General features: G+C 40.5%; 1 protein-coding gene across 1 annotated transcript; it reads right to left on the bottom strand.

Annotated features, from left to right (window-relative positions):
- Positions 1–1,719: 1,719 nt before the first annotated feature.
- LYSET (lysosomal enzyme trafficking factor) lies at positions 1,720–5,215 on the bottom strand. Its single transcript, XM_080396753.1, has 2 exons — positions 5,024–5,215; positions 1,720–2,948 (listed from the first exon to the last, which is right to left on the bottom strand). The coding sequence occupies exon 2, from the start codon at positions 2,930–2,932 to the stop codon at positions 2,537–2,539; it is 396 nt and encodes a 131-aa protein (XP_080252879.1). The 5' UTR covers positions 2,933–2,948; positions 5,024–5,215; the 3' UTR covers positions 1,720–2,536.
- Between the last annotated feature and the right edge of the window lie 10,468 nt (positions 5,216–15,683).

Raw genomic sequence — 15,683 nt, 5'->3', positions numbered from 1 at the left:
ACCTGTTGATGTTCCACCGGCATCAAAAATGCTGGAAGCACCAGCAGAGCTAGCTTTACTCTTCTCCTACTCCTGTTTTCTAGTATTCCTACATGCTACGTCAATATTTTATACTAATTCTCTCCGTTGCTGCTTTCCACCTCAAGCTCAAGCCCTTACAGACACAGCACTTGCTCGAATTAGATTGTGCGTCTTCCTGTAGTTCATTGTAAAACTTATGCTTGTCAACAGCTTTAACCCAAAAGCAGGGTTCTGATGGAAGAGTCTACAAACAGAAACCTCTGTTCCAAAGTCACTGCTGTGCCCAGCACATGCTCCACATCCAGACAGCTTGGCTCATCACATCAGGCACGCTGATGAATTTGCTAAAGGTCACATGCTTGCACAACAGAAACAGGCAGTTCTCCCTAACGTTTTCTATTTTTGATGCTTCCTCTTATGTTGTTGCTCTTTAAATAATTCCACCTAGACACAATGTAAGTGCTTGGTTTAAAAATTACAGCACCAAGTTAAAAATATAGTCCAGCCAGAGATGCCTCACTGTTACACAAAGGTAGAGAAACGACAAAGGGATTTTTATCCAGCCACCCCCAAAATTTCAGGCTATGGACAAATAATTCAGGCAGAGAGCATAAAAGGACAACAGAAAAAGATGAACCAAACATACCCACCGAGGGAAGGACAGGAGAGTAAGCTACAGCAGCTGACTGCCAGCACCGCTATCTAGCAACAAACAAACATACACAAAAATAAAAAGCCATTGGTATGTATCTGCATTAATAGACTTTTGTTTATAAACATTGAAAAGTTTTTATTTTTTAGATAAATAGGATGGTGATTTTTAAAGTTAGGAAACTACACAACTTAAAAGCTCTGACTCTCAAAGATACTACAAGTCAGAGTTTATATTTTATTCTTACTCCAGCATATTAAGATGGCAGTTTCTTCCTTTTCATATTGCACTTAGAACTTAAGACCTTCTTGTAAAGGCTACATTGTTTGCAGGTCCTAGCACCAATGCTGACATTAGAAACCAGTGTCTCCAAATACCTCCAAATGCATACAGAAAGTTTCAGGTATTGTAACTGCCATACTTAAACATAGCAACACTGAAAAAAAGTGTTCTCTTTCCAAAGCAAGAGAAAGCAGATATTCTCCAGGATTCCCTTGAAGTAGTCAGAAATGGATTAGCATTTGTGATGATTAGATACTGACAATCACATACAATTGAAATTATAACCAAGGAGTTTAGTTCATCATTGTTTTGGGCCTACTGCTTTTGAAGAGTGAATTTTGCACTGTTTTCATGTTTGGAAGGTTATTTCCATCATAGCTGGCTCAAAAATGTAGTTATTCTAAGAAGAAACAAAAAAGGACAAGAAAGAACAGATTCGATATTATTCAAAATACACAATCAAGTAGTTAGAATTAAAAACCATAGCACTGAAAAACAGAGTTGAAACTATGGCAGGAAATTCTAATGGAATTTCAGTATGACTGCAGAAATTTGCATTCATTGCATGAATGAGAAGAAGGTATCTTACTTTTCAAATTTCTGGAAGAAACATGATTATCTGTCTTACAACCTGTCTGTAGCACACACACACACACCCCCAACCTAATACCAGTTAACTGTCCCAAATACAAAGTTTCTCCTAGCGTATCAGTGCTCCCTGAACACACTTTTGCATCATGTCTGGACTGACATTAGAATGGTAGTAAATTCCAATCACTTGTAACTTTAATCAAAGTAGATTTGTATAGATAGAAGAAAACACAAATGAAGTTTTGTGCAGACCACAGGCCAACACCAGCATAAGCTGCTTTTGACATCATAGGAAAAAGAGTTTAAAACACCAACCCTCAGGCCTATGCCACTCCTCACTACCTACCTACTACAACATGGTAATGCTGCAGTCACTGGAAAACAGTATGCTACCATGGGGAAAAAAAAAGTACCTTTTTTCCTTTAAAGGTTCACACAAACTTTATTCTTTGCTTCCTGTATTTATATCTAAACTTACTTTTAAAAAATTCATTAAAACTAGTACTGATGTAGGTATTACTTCAAAAAAAAAGAAAAAGCAAAGAACTGTGTTAAGTGCCGCTTTTATAATCGTGTTCTGATTTTTCTTTTCACATTTACCACAAAAGTAGTATCTTCTCATTGATTTTACTCCAAGGGAAAACATTGGAAATCAGTTTTTTTGCACAGAGGAGTAAAGTCACAGACCAGAAACTTATTCCCCCACAGGATGTTTCAGATGGAGTGCTGCAATTTTGCATCATTAAGGCAAAATGAGGAATACTTCCATCAAATGTCACACAGGACTCTCCCACTCTGGCCATTCTGATAGACCCATATTTAAAAACCTTTGTAGTTAACTTTTTTTTTAAATAGAAAACAGTCACTCTCTTCATTGCTTAACAGTTTGAAAGAAAAGGCTCTTTCAAGCCTTCACTCAGAACTTCAGTCTTATGATTAGATCAGGCATACGCAATTGCTTCAAAACAGCTACGGAAACTAGAAATTGAGCTAAGTGTCAATCAGTTGTAGTCTACTGATCTGATTAGAGGCCTTCACAAATGTTTGATGACGATTGCAAATAACAGCCAAGCAGATAGGAATGATGCAATACCCAACAGTTTTGGGGTCAGCTCTCGTACAGGAATAGAGAAACAAGAACATCTGTAAATACGGTATTAAAAATATTATAGTCCACAGCCAAAAAGGCAAGGATAGCAGTTGTACTTTTAAGGAGTGCGTCCATGTGGTTCCTTCCTGTGGTTCCTTAGGATGTTGCTGAATGTGCTCCAGTGCTAGTTTGTTGTAAGTCTCATTGATTTCAAAGACATAATAAAAAGCTGCAGCACTCGCTAACAAGTACAACCCCACACCAATCCATCCCATCCTCTGGCGGAAGTTCATCATTCTCCATGCTCTGCACCTGCAACAAAAGGCAACATATACATTCAGTACAGTTTGGCGAAAGAAGGGACACAGATGAAGCTTGGTGTTTGTAAGTTAACTTTTATAACTTTCCATTATGCATTAGTAAAAAGAGCACACACACATTTTTGAAGACCCAAGTTCTCTCTACATCAGAGAAAACCATACTATTAGCCTGTTGTTGGTATAGTGGTAATTACATACAATGCTCCAGCAGTGGCTCTGGCTAGTTTAGGGCCTGCTAGCTATCGAGTTATACCAGGCTATAGTCAAGTACTGTGTGAACAAAACAAATTACAAATTAGGTAAGTTACCCTATCTGCCCTCGGTGTCTCTTGCTGCAGGATGAGGATAATAAAAGACTTTTTATAAACACAGAAAGTTTGTAAAGTTCTTTGAAATCTGCGACAAAGATGCTACTAGCCAGCCAATAACAGGAGCATCACTGCTTGTCTGTGGTGTAGCAACACTCAGTTTTATTAAGCTCTAGCTAAGTGCCCATCTATGAACCATATAAACAGATGTTTTTGATTTGAACGTGAGAAGGTAAGTACTGAAGGTATGCATTTGTACACATGCGTTTGCACACATGAAGATACTAGAAGCATGTTACTTGCACCTAACTGTATTTCTGCTCTACCTGTGTCAACAGTTGCAGTATGCCTTCTGGAGGAAAAGAGACGAACATCTGTACTAGTAACTGACTCAGTGCAGAACAAACCAGACACCAATCAAATGGCATTTTTCAGAAGAAGTACAAATTACTGAAGCACCACAGACACTACTGGGCTTGATTTCAGCTGCTTTAAGATCTCCAGCTAGCTGTATGGGTGTAGGTGACCTGAAACACTCTTCCAACTAGTCACAAACACTGTAGCTGAAGCGCTTCCACTCACACCAAGAAGTAATCACCAACTTCCCTCAAAATAGCCCTTGGGCAGGGCAGAGAGAACCGCTGCATCACTGCAGCTGGTTAGTTCTTCTAACAAATACGCTTTTTCAGATGGTTGCAGTTTTACCTTTCCTACCTTTTTTAAGAGAGGGGCAAAATTAATTTATGCAATACTATTTTAAGAAGCTATTTCAGGCTTTAAAAATACTAGGCAGAAATGCCTATTTAACGCATACAGAACAATAATTATTAAGTATCAGAGAGAGAACCATAATTGATAAAAAACATCCCTACACCTTTCTAAATCCCCCTTCCTGAGGCCAAACTAATCTGTGTTATTAGCAATCTCAAAAGGCTTCCTGATTTTCCACATCTGAAGGATATCCTCAATCCTGACCTGACAGAATGTGATCAGGATAGCCCTGCAGAAGTGGTTCCGGCCCTCACACTGCTGCATTTATGGTGGCTAAGAGTCAAACATATAGTGACAGTAAATACTTCAGAATTCCATTAATTATGCCTGTGTCAGTTATTTGTTGTTTAGCTTATCCTTCCATATCACATAACAGTATGTTTCCCTTTAATACACTGGCTTAATACTTTTAGTAGGACAATGGAAATACTTGTGTAAGAAGCTGTTGATCCAGTGGGTAAGGTTTCCAGACGCCGTGTTTACCCAATGGCTAAGTCACTGTCTGTTCTTTCCAGTACTTGGGCATTTTAGAGATGGCTAACAAGTAGTCGCCTTCAAATAAAATAAAACTTCAAAAGGAATGCACATGTTGAAAGTACAAACACTATTACAAACCGCAGCAGATTTAAGACTATAAACATTAGTTGTTTTCTCTCCTGCCCTTGCTAGGCAGCAGCAGCCAGAAGAGGAGCCTCAGCTCCGGGTTACACCGAAAGAGGCCGAGATAACGCAGAGAGATTTCTCGTTACTTTCCGTCTCAAGACACTATTTTTACTGGCAGCTCTCGGAAATACCCGCAACGGTCGTCAGAGTCATTCACCCCCGTTCCGCGGGTGCTTCGGGGCTCTCCCCCCGCAGCAGGGCGCGCAAAACGGCTGCCGACGTCGCCCACAGCCCCCAGTCCCCCAAGCGCCGGACCCGCGCTCCGCTGCGAGACGAGCTGCGCCGCAACGCGACGGCTCCTTCACTGACGCCGGCAGCCCCTTACCTCCCTCTGGTGGAGAAGGAGGGAGCGGGAGGGCGACGGCAGGCGGCCCGCTCCCCTCAGCCCGCGCCGCCGCGCCGGGACGCGGAGGGGCCCACCGGCCCGCCGCGCCGCTGTCGGCCCGCTGCCATCGCCGCCCGGCCACCGCTCCGGAACCGCGGCACTTCCGGCATGGGGAGAACTACTTCCGGTGCGCGCCGTCTGCATCCGAGCCGGGGCGGGGCGGGGCTGCGCCGGGGCGGGTTGGCCGGCAGCCATCTTGGCTCGGGCCCGCGCCCCTCTGTGGCGTGGTTGGCCTCGCCCAAAATGGCGGCAGCGGCTCCGCGGCGCTGTTCGTCACCCTTATTCACCCTCCGGCTACTGGCGGCACGGCTGTGGCTGCCGGCCCCCAGCCGCCGTCGCTTGAGCGCTAGTGCTGCTTCGTGTGGTGGCGGGGGCGCGCAGCGCCGGCCCCAGCATGCCTTGGCGGGCAGGCCCCTGTCCCGGCTGGGCTTGCACTGCCTCTTCGAGCGCATTGCCCAGGCACCTGAGGAGAAAAGAAATTTAACAGGCGCGCTGTTAGCCGATAAACAGTTGGCTGTGTTATGCAGGTGCAATGCGTTGAAGGCAATAAAATGGCGACTGATTATGTTGTGGAACACTCTCCCAACTGCTGATACATGTGTACATAAAAACCAGTATATATTTATAGGTAAACCTGTCTTACTGGCTTATTTCTATTAAATTATTAGGAAATACAGTACTAAGAAAAAGTCTTCACTAAACCCAAAAGATTACCTAAATTGACCAAAAAAATACCTGATTTGGTCAGATGCGTGCAGTCACTAGTGTGCATCACAGTGATCTTTGGAAGGGTTGCTTGTGTGGAAGGTGTTTCAACTTGTCTGAATTCAGCAACTGTTTAACATACACTTCCTGTGCTAGTTAAAAGAATTCTCTAGCTGCATAGCATTATACGTAAAATGGAAACTTTTTACTATGTTGTTGTATCCTGGGATCATATTGCTGCTGGGAACTGCTGTCACTTCTTACTGAACTGCTTCACAAATTGAATCAACTATGAGCAAAATGGATTTCAGATCCATTTGATTTGTCAAAACCATGACTATTAACTGTCTGTTAGCATTGAAATGACTGACTCATTGGCAGTCAGCGCTGAATTCTGTGCTCTGTAGAGAAACAGTGGTGGCCACAATTGACATGCATCCAGCTATAGTTAAAAAGAAGGCTAAAAGATAATTTAAAAGGGTGTGTCAAATAAATGAAAGGTGCTAAAGCAGTGACAGTTTTGTTTGGGTGTAAAAAAATACAGACATGAAGTATTTTCTGCCGTTTTTCTTGGGGGATGTAGCAGGATGAGGCAGTATATCAAAGCTGCTGCAAAATTAGATTTCTGATGGCTTATCCTGCTATGTTTGTTGTTTCAATGAAAAATGTTAGAAAACAGTGTTTTGGATTATATTCAGGACAGTGAATGACTAAATGCACAATGCTGCAGATATCATTAGAGAAAAATGACACTGTTGAGAGCCCAGAAGAGTCAGAAATAAGTTCCGTGGCACAGAGCAACTTCACCTTAAGCCTTGTACTTTGGTTGTTTTTTTGCCTTGATGACCATCAAAACTAATTGCTCCTTGCCCACTGTGGGGACACTAGATGGTGCTCAACACCACAGGCAAAGCCAACCTTTCGAGGCCCGGTGAAACCCTGACTCAGTTCAGAAGTTTCGCACTTCAGTTGAGTGAAGATTTCATGATCTTTCATGAAGTTTAAATAAACTGTTAGTGTAGTTCTGATGAAAGATGTAGGTATGAATAACTGTACAGCTAATTATCCCTGGGACACTGTTCTTGACTAAATGCCATTCTTTCCCTTCTTACAGGTGGTGAGGTCCCAGTTGATCTAGAAGTGAATATAGCTCCTGGATAGCTGACAACCCTACTCAAGTATGGCTTTATTGCATTTTCTTATATTGGGGTTAGAAGTAATGATGGGAAATGGAATAGCCACCACATAGAGCCTACTTCTTTTAAAATACTAACCTAGATGTCAAGGAGAAGGGTTTCAGTCAGAATTAATACGTGACTGTGAATATATTGCTTGGCAGTGGATACACATGCTTAGCGTAAAGCCAGCAGTTTCACTTCAGATTCTGAAGAAAAAGGAGTGAAATGTGGGGCATATTCCTCCTACTTAACAAGTCTGTCCTCTGAAGGGCTGGAGTTGGAAAGGGAGGATGGTTTAGGATTTAACCTGCTTGGTTTAAGGGTCTTTTATTCTGTATTAATCACAGGCCTGAAATTATGTTTATGAAAAGAAAGATGCAAAAAATTTGTGGAGTTCTTATAGCAAACACAAGCTGCCTTTGAAAGACAGTGATTTGTAGTATCTTTGGTCTAGATCTCAATTTGCATAGATTCAGTGTTATGCTTAACCTTTAGCAATAGTATAGGAAGGGACACAGCAAATTCCTCAGCTGAAGGTTTGTTTGGGTCTTTTTAGCAGCAGCCTTTGTGGGGGAAAAATAATATCAAAATTAGTGGAACAAGAAGCAACTATTCTCACCTTTAGAGGGGTTTCAAGCTAAATTCCAATCACCAGGGCTGGTAACAATAAGGGGTCAATAGCTCATACTTTCCATATTGAAATGGGCACACACCCCTGGTGAGACCCAAAAGGGTAATACTCAGTTTGCGAACAGGAGGAGAAGTCAGAAGTCTGATGAATTAAAAGGAATTAACATTTAATGTTCAGGCCTAGAATTAGAGGGTTAATAATGGGATTTTTAATGTTAAAATAAGTGTTTCACTTAGTTTTGACATGTGAGTTATTGTTGGGATTACTGGGTTTATTTTGAAGGCAAAACACAAAGCATCAGGAGCAGTTTCATGAAGGTTGTTCCATAAAGGGCAGGAGCCAAGCATGATAACACAGGTGATAGGACAGAGCCTCACTGCCAGAACCCAGTCCCACACCACCCAAGCAAAGCAAGCAGGGCACACCAGATTCAGCTGAGAGTCCAGGTCATCAGGCAAGTAACAAGGTAGGTCCAAGGTCAAGCTGGGAAGGCAGCCCACAGGTTACAGTCGGGCCTAGCAAGGATAACTAGGGTCAGACATAACCTAGTGATTGCCAGGCAGGTCCATACTGATAAGAAAAGACTGAGGTCAAGCTAGGAAGTCAGCCTGTAAGCCTGGATCCAGATGAACGTGGCTAGATCTAGGCACAGCTGAACTGGAGATCCCTACTCCTACATTTGGAGTTTGGTCTGAGGGCCTAGGGCTCAGATTAAATGGGGCTCCTGAGGCCATGGCTGAGGAGCACATGAGGCTTGTTAGGGTTATTAAGGCCTATTAGTGCACTCAGGGTCCTGACAAAGTACACAGGACATGTGAGGGCTTGACAGTAGGAAATAGAAGGGTTAGTTGTAATCTTTGTGTCAAACAAAGTTTTCATAACTTAGTATTAAAGGAAGATCTTCTCTAAGCTTAGATTTTGGCCAAAATACAAGAGCAAAGGTAGAAGACCTAAGATACTTGCCAAACCAAAATTAATTTGGCTTCTAAATGGAAGACAGAAGCTGAAGGACAGAATGCACCATGCATTCTTTGTGTAGATGAAGATTTACCATAGTCATAGGTAGGTTCTCATTATTGATAAGTAACCAAGAAGTGAAAATCTAATTACAGAACCGTTTCTTTCAAGACAGTACATGCCCTCCACTTTTTCAGACACTGATTTTTTGATTCATCAAGAATACCACATTCCTGGATTATTTTTTTCCATCTTAATCCTTTTAGACTAACTCTTGGCTAGAGGTCTGGGATCCATACAGAGTCCATATGTGTTGGGATTCCAAGAAAAAAATTGGTGTAGGGGAGGAGAACAGCATGAGCCTATGTGCTGGTGCTCTGATGATCATACCTAACCTTAACCTTGAGAGTCTTTGACTAGTTTTAAGGTAGGGCTAAGCTTCTGAGGCTTAGCTCCTTGAAAATGCTCACTTGCTGGCTTGAGGAGGAAGGCAACTGACAGGAAGACTTTCTTCAGACCCAAGTAGGCTCCCATCTCTTCCTTATACTCAAACGGTAGGGCACAGAAGAGCAAACTGAAGAACTGCTGCTTTGATTGGGGAAAGAAAACACATGTGGAAACCCAAGCCTCATGTGGCATCTGCCTTTAGCTCCAGATGGGCAAACTCCCTTATGTGTTCAAGAAGAGTTAGTGCTGTGTCTATGAAGAAATACAAAAGGGACAGGTTTTCCAGTGAATCTTAAGTAACACACCCGAAAAACTGAGGAGGCATATTGGGAAAAAAGAATGCCTTTAGGGTTGGGTTTTTTTGTTTTTGTTTTTTTTTTTTTTTTCTCAGAACAATGTTTATAGTGCTCATGTGAATTTTTATCAGTGAGTGAATGAATGCCCAGTGTTTTCGCAGCTTGTAGCAGTTTTGTTTAGTTGCTGTGAATTTCATAGTATCCTGTTTTGGTGTAATAGCTTGTTTTGATCAGTTTTTTATCTTACATTTTTTGTGAATCAGAAGCATTAGTTTCCCTCAGCTTCAATTTCATATGCTTTATTTCAGATTTTATGAATTCTTGTTTTGTATAACTTTTGCTGCTTAGGAAAGTAAGGCTACAGTCTTCTGGTTCTTTTTTTTTTGTTTTCTTGTTTTGTTGTTGTTGGATCGTTATTTTGCCTTTACTGTTGTCTTTCTTTGAACTTCTCTGTTGGAAATGTGTTTTCTTACAGGGGGTAGCACATCAATATTTCGGGAGCATATAAGACACTTCTATATGTTTGCATTTTTATATTTTATTTCTTCTCATTTTGAATTGAAATACGATGTTTGTATGTTTTGGCTACACTGACTACATGAAGCAGAGGTATTCACTGAGCTGTGTAATCCATGGTGATCTTTTCCTCCTTTGACTTACTTACCATACTTTGAAATGTTGGGACCTTAAATTACCTTGATCTTTAATTCTCTGTTCCTGAAATTCTGCTCTACTTTTTGTTTCTTAGCAGCAGCCACATCTGAGTTAAGCTTCAGGCAATCCTGTTATCCAGGTTCTCCAAATAGCAGCCATACTTTGTTCTTGGTTCTAAAAATATTTACCATATTTCCAACAAATTTTTTGATACTTACAAGTTGAACAGCTATCTCATTACCCCAAATATCTACAGTACACATCTGCCAAAGCTAGAATTACACACTATTACCCTTTGTCAGAGTGCCTCTAAAGAACAGTCTTTTATGAAGAAGGTCTTTGGCATTTTAGACTGAACTTTTAGACTTCGTTACAGTGACGCTTCTTGTTCTTTAGTTACCACTGAGTATAAACTTCATGTCTGTGCTGTCTGCGATCAAAATAATTCTGGCAGGAAAGAGATAAAATCTTTGCATTTACCTTCTGTTTTCAGCCAATTACAAAGTGGCCTCAAAGTTTAGCAAGAGCCGACAAAACATAGTAAAAGAATGCCAGCAGAGATGATGATTGAATATTTCTTTCCATGGCATTTATTTAAACAGAGGACAAACACAATTTATGAAGAAGCAATGCAGGTATTGATCTCACAGCTCTGGCAGTATGACCCAGCATTGTACTGATCTAGAAGGAGAGCTATCCTGCAGAATTCTGGTCAAGCAGTTTTCAGTTATAAACTGCATTTCAGCAAAATCATTATTCATTGGAGTTTATTGATTTTTAACTAAATCTCCACAAATAATATACAACAAAAAGTAATTTCCAAAGCTGGCATTAAACTTCTGAGAAATCTGCTTTTTCATGATTTCAGCTAAAATCTGAATAGTCTGCTCATACTACCAGAAAGGAGCAGTTACTGAATTTCCATGCTGAGTTTGCTGCTGCTGACGTGTTTGTTCATGTAAACAAGTTAACTGAAAAGTCACCCATTTAAAAAAGAAAAACAGGTTCACAACCAGGGGTCTGCAGGCTGTGAAAATGCTGGCTTTGGTCAGCTGGCCTAAAAGTTATTTTTCAACCATCAGCAGAAAAAAAAAAGTAAAAAAAACCCAAAAAACCTTTCTCAAGGTCACTTATTAGCAATATGCACTGTCCCTCCTTCCCTCCATATACATATTCCAAGAGAAACATCTGACCACCCAAGGGAGTGACAGCTCTGTCCTTGTGAGAGGAGGTTGTAATGACGCGCCTGCTTTTTTTTTTTTATTTTTCACTAATTATCTTCTGTACTACCTTCGTGAAGCAAGTCAGTAATACCATAGAATGACTTTAAAGAGATTTAGTTATTTTCTTTTCTGAGATTCCCAGTTCCCACGCTGTGCCTATCTTGCTTAGACTGTGAACTGTGTGCAGTAGGGGATATCTATATTTAGACTTTCCTGAAGCACAACTTCTACTAAACAAACACAGAGTGAACACAGTTTGGATTAGGCCTTTTCCCACGTTCAAAGAACCCCAGCTTTTTTGCACAGATCAAGATAGAAGTTTGGTGGTGGTAGAGAAGATATTGTTTGGGATTTGCTAAATCTAAGCTTTCATTAAAAAAAAAAATAATTGTTACGTACATGTGTGTGTCATTTTGTAGGAACGTCTCCCCTGTGTCCTGTTAGAGCTTAGGTATTAGCACATAGTTAGCCACTTCTGAGATGTACTGGAAGAGTCATGCGTGTAAGACATCCATCCATATGATGTGAGGACTGATGGGTTCTTAGTTACCTAAATGTTTGCATACATTATAAAAAAAACAGAACTCCCACTTTCCTACAGAGGTATCAGTGTCTCCCTTTTTCCATCACTTAAATTCATTCTGTTCTTAAAAGCTTTATTATTTCTCATTCTCTAGAGTACTTCAATCACCTAGTATTTAGCCATTTCATAACATTTTATTATTTGAAGATTTTATTATTTGAAGATTTGAAGGTTTGTCTCTCAACCATAATCTTATGTGGTTTTATTTTCAGAACTGTTCTACGTATTCTGTGCCTATTCTTGAACTCCACAGTTTAGGTTTTGCATGTAAATAATGGAAAGGATTGTGTTGGGCACTTGAGAGTGACTGATGCTTCATAACATCACACAGTCAGTCCCATTTATTGATGGTATTTATTTAGTCTAACCAAACTGATAGCTTATGCTCTTCTAGTAAACTCCACATTTCAGTTGCCTGTAGAGCTGCCCACTGGGTACAACAGGTGTCCCTTACAGTTCTCCCATTTTTTGGTCTCAGTATTCCTTCAGAGTCCCTAAAGAAATAAAATCTAAGCCTGGATGAATAAAAGACTTGTCTGAGGCAATGGAAAGTCATTGTCAGAGGCAGGCTGAACAGCAAAGGTTAATCCTAGCATCAGACCTGGAGAGCACCTAGTTACTCATTCAAGTGTACACTGAGAGCTGTCAGCTGAACTGAAAGGCCAGCATCTGGGTGGGGGGCTCTCGTATAAATTTCATCAACTGGAAGTAGATCTTCATCCTCTTCTGTAGGGAGGGCTCGTTGTTACAGACTTTTGTGGAAGATAAAAACCAGTTCACTGTAGTCATGAAGCTTTTAAGTACTCACCTAGCCTTTACCTGAATTTGTTTTTTTCTGAAGCCCATGCTAGAGGTCTGTACCAGAAGTGGGCACAGAGACCCAGAATGACTGAAGCATTTGAATGGTGCTGTTAACAGCAGATGATGGTTACTCGCAAAGGGAGAATTTAATTAATTTATTAGTAAGTGATATTTGCATAAACATATGCATTACAAATGTGCATTACCAGAAGCACATTAATCAGTATTTGCAAATCTTTAAAATAAAAGGTTTTCTATATTTGTTCCTTACTGTGAGGAGTTTGTAAGCTGCTCCTCTTATCACAGCTACATGAAATTACATTTCAGGCAGTAATGCCTACATCATGTTCTGTCATAAAGTTCCAAGTGAATATTTAAATGTCTCCATCTTAGCACACTTACTACCACATGAGCACTTGGGCTGTTGCAAAGGAGCACATGGCAGAAGGTAAGAACAAGAGGCAGTTTTTTGGGGAGACCGCTTCTCTAAACAGCAATGCCTGATTTACTTGACTGTAAAATGAAAGTTTGATTTCCAGCTAGCGAGGCAAATCCTCCTGTGCAGTCCCTATGGAAAACAGGTCATTTAGAGAAATGAAGCTGGGCCAAATCAGCCACTGGGGGGGCCTCCCTCCCATGAGCCGCTACGGGAACCCTACAGTGGCTGGCTGAAGTTTGTCTCTTGACTTGTTAACCTTTGTGATTTTGAACAGAAAAATCAGAAATAAGCTTTTATCCCCAAGTACTAACTTTCACTGGTTTATCATTTAAAAGCTGCTGATCTACAGTACCTTCATAAAAGTTTCCAGGCAGCAGCTGAGATTAGAATGTGTTTTGCCAGAAGTTAGGCAAAAAACAACCATAAACTGGAGAAGCTCTACTTCACTCAGATACATCCTTTAGTGAACCACTGTGAAAAGAAGTCGTATCTGGCCTCTTTATGAATCTTGCAGAAATGAATCAGTTGTAGATACAGCGGAGACCTGAGGAAATGGTATCCCACAATGCTTCTCATGCCTTTATAGCTGCCTCACTGGTGATTACTAGTCCCAGATGCTGTGTGGCATCAGGACTCTTTAACTTTTGAGTCTCTCAAAGGCAAGAAGCGGCAGTGAAACACATGCATGGGGTTTTCATGCTCCCTCCCACCTACAGCCTCATTCCAGCATGCTGCGTTAGCACAGGACCTGACTTGGCAGTTTGACCAAATGGAAAAAGAGGAGCCCTGCCCTGATATGGAAGGCTCAGCCCTTCCACCTGCCCATCTGCAGCAAAGTAACACCTGTCCTGTAATAATAAGAAATAAAAATAATATGTAAAAATCTTAAACTACAGGCAGTGAAAATTACCTTCTTCTTTCCATTCATTGCAAAAGATCCTATCATGACTTTTGCCAGGTGTTGAGAAAATTGCTCTTAATCATTCACTGAGAAAATACACTTTGATAACTAACAAATGAATGGAGATACTTCATCTTATTCTAAAATGAACTTTGATGGAATTTCACTAAAAAGCGTCCAGCCTTGTTGAAACCCCTCTATTTGTTGAAAGGGTTAGAAGACAAGGTGTGAGAAATTCCAGCTCAACAAGGGAAACCTGCTTTGACCTGTAAAACTGAAGCTAAGATGAAGAGGAAGATAGTTCTGATTGCTGGAGGGCTCAAGATCTTAATCAACCCTCACCCCTTAATTAGCATGAAGCAGCTCATGAGTTGCAGTTTATAGCACTGGGCCACAAAAGTCACAAGAATGGTCAACTTGCTCCTGATCAGAAATTGGGTAAACGTTACCCTGGGGCTTCATGTGGTCACAGGTTTGGCTTTGCCTGAACTGGGTCTGCAATGTAAACAGAGGATTATAATTTATTTAGCAACATTGTGTAGCAAAACGCAGTACAGTGGCACAGCAGATGAGATGTTATTTCCCACACCTGAAATTTTTCAATTGTTAAAGATGAAAAAAAAGGTAGTTTAAAATAAAGGAATTTACCAGCTTTCTCCTTCCTGAGGTTGAATCTGGTCTCTGATACGTGTCATTCAAGTTTGTCTATTTTGAAGCAAAGCAAATTCCTCCTTTGTAGCTCCTGTGCTTCATTTCTACAGGAGCCAAGAATGTTCAACACCTTTGATAACCTGCTTTCCCGTATCTGGAATGAAATTCATAAATCTTTCTGCTCTTCAGACTGTGTTTTAGATTGGTCTGAAACCAGGACTTTTCTTAAAGAAAAAACATTCAGAAAGAAGTCATTTAGGAGGATGGCTTCAATAATGTCATGTTTCAAGACATTCGTATTCCATTCTGATGCAAATATAAATTTTGAGCTTAATATACTGATGCAAATTTTAATAGTCTAAAATAAGTCCAGTGAAATGATAGCTGAAATAAAGCACTAATATTAGCAAAATAAAACACTTCAAAATAGGAAACCCAGATCAATTTGTTTCAGGATTCTTACTTGATTTTGATAATGTTTGATCAAGTCTGTATTTGCACCTTTGAGTTACAAATTTTCCTGAAGTGTTTAAATATCAGTGTAACATTCTGCAGCAGGAATCATGCTATCAAAACATGTTTACTAATTCTAATTACATTAATGAATTGTTTATAACATATCAGTGGCAAATAATGTAAGATGAAGGAGAAAAATATTTATTTCTCAAAGCCACCACAAATGGAGAAAAAGTACTATTTATATACATTTTCAAAAAACATTGGTATAAGCTCTTTGCAGGTGATTCCACTCCCCACCTACTTTCTAATATACTCTTGGTTTAGGATTACCTCATCGTTCATGTAAATAACGACAGGAATGTAAAATGGCTCTACCTACTCACTAGGTCAATGACCTCTTTCATATTTCTTAAGGTTTTCCCCCTTAGTTCCTTCGAATGGACGCTTCTAATGCCTTTTTGATACTCTGCTGAAGTTATTAAGCCACGTTTGTTGTGGCACTGTGAGTCAGCACAACAGTTTCAGCTGCACGGGACTTCAGGCGTGGTTCACAGAAAGCACCATCACAGCGGCAGCATCTGCATGCCAGTTCGGGACTGCAGGTACTGCCAACCACTCTATGAAAGACATAATTATTATAAAAGCTACACTTTTAGTTCCCAGAGAGACAGAGAA

This window comes from Falco punctatus (genome assembly GCF_963210335.1).
Source record: "Falco punctatus genome assembly, chromosome: 7".
NCBI lineage: Eukaryota > Metazoa > Chordata > Aves > Falconiformes > Falconidae > Falco > Falco punctatus.
The sequence above is the reverse complement of the archived record's forward strand: the minus strand, read 5'-3'. Positions and strand labels throughout refer to the sequence as shown.

Excerpts from the sequence above, each read along its gene's own strand:
- LYSET (XM_080396753.1), bottom strand. The coding sequence starts at position 2,932 with ATGATGAACTTCCGCCAGAGGATGGGATGGATTGGTGTGGGGTTGTAC.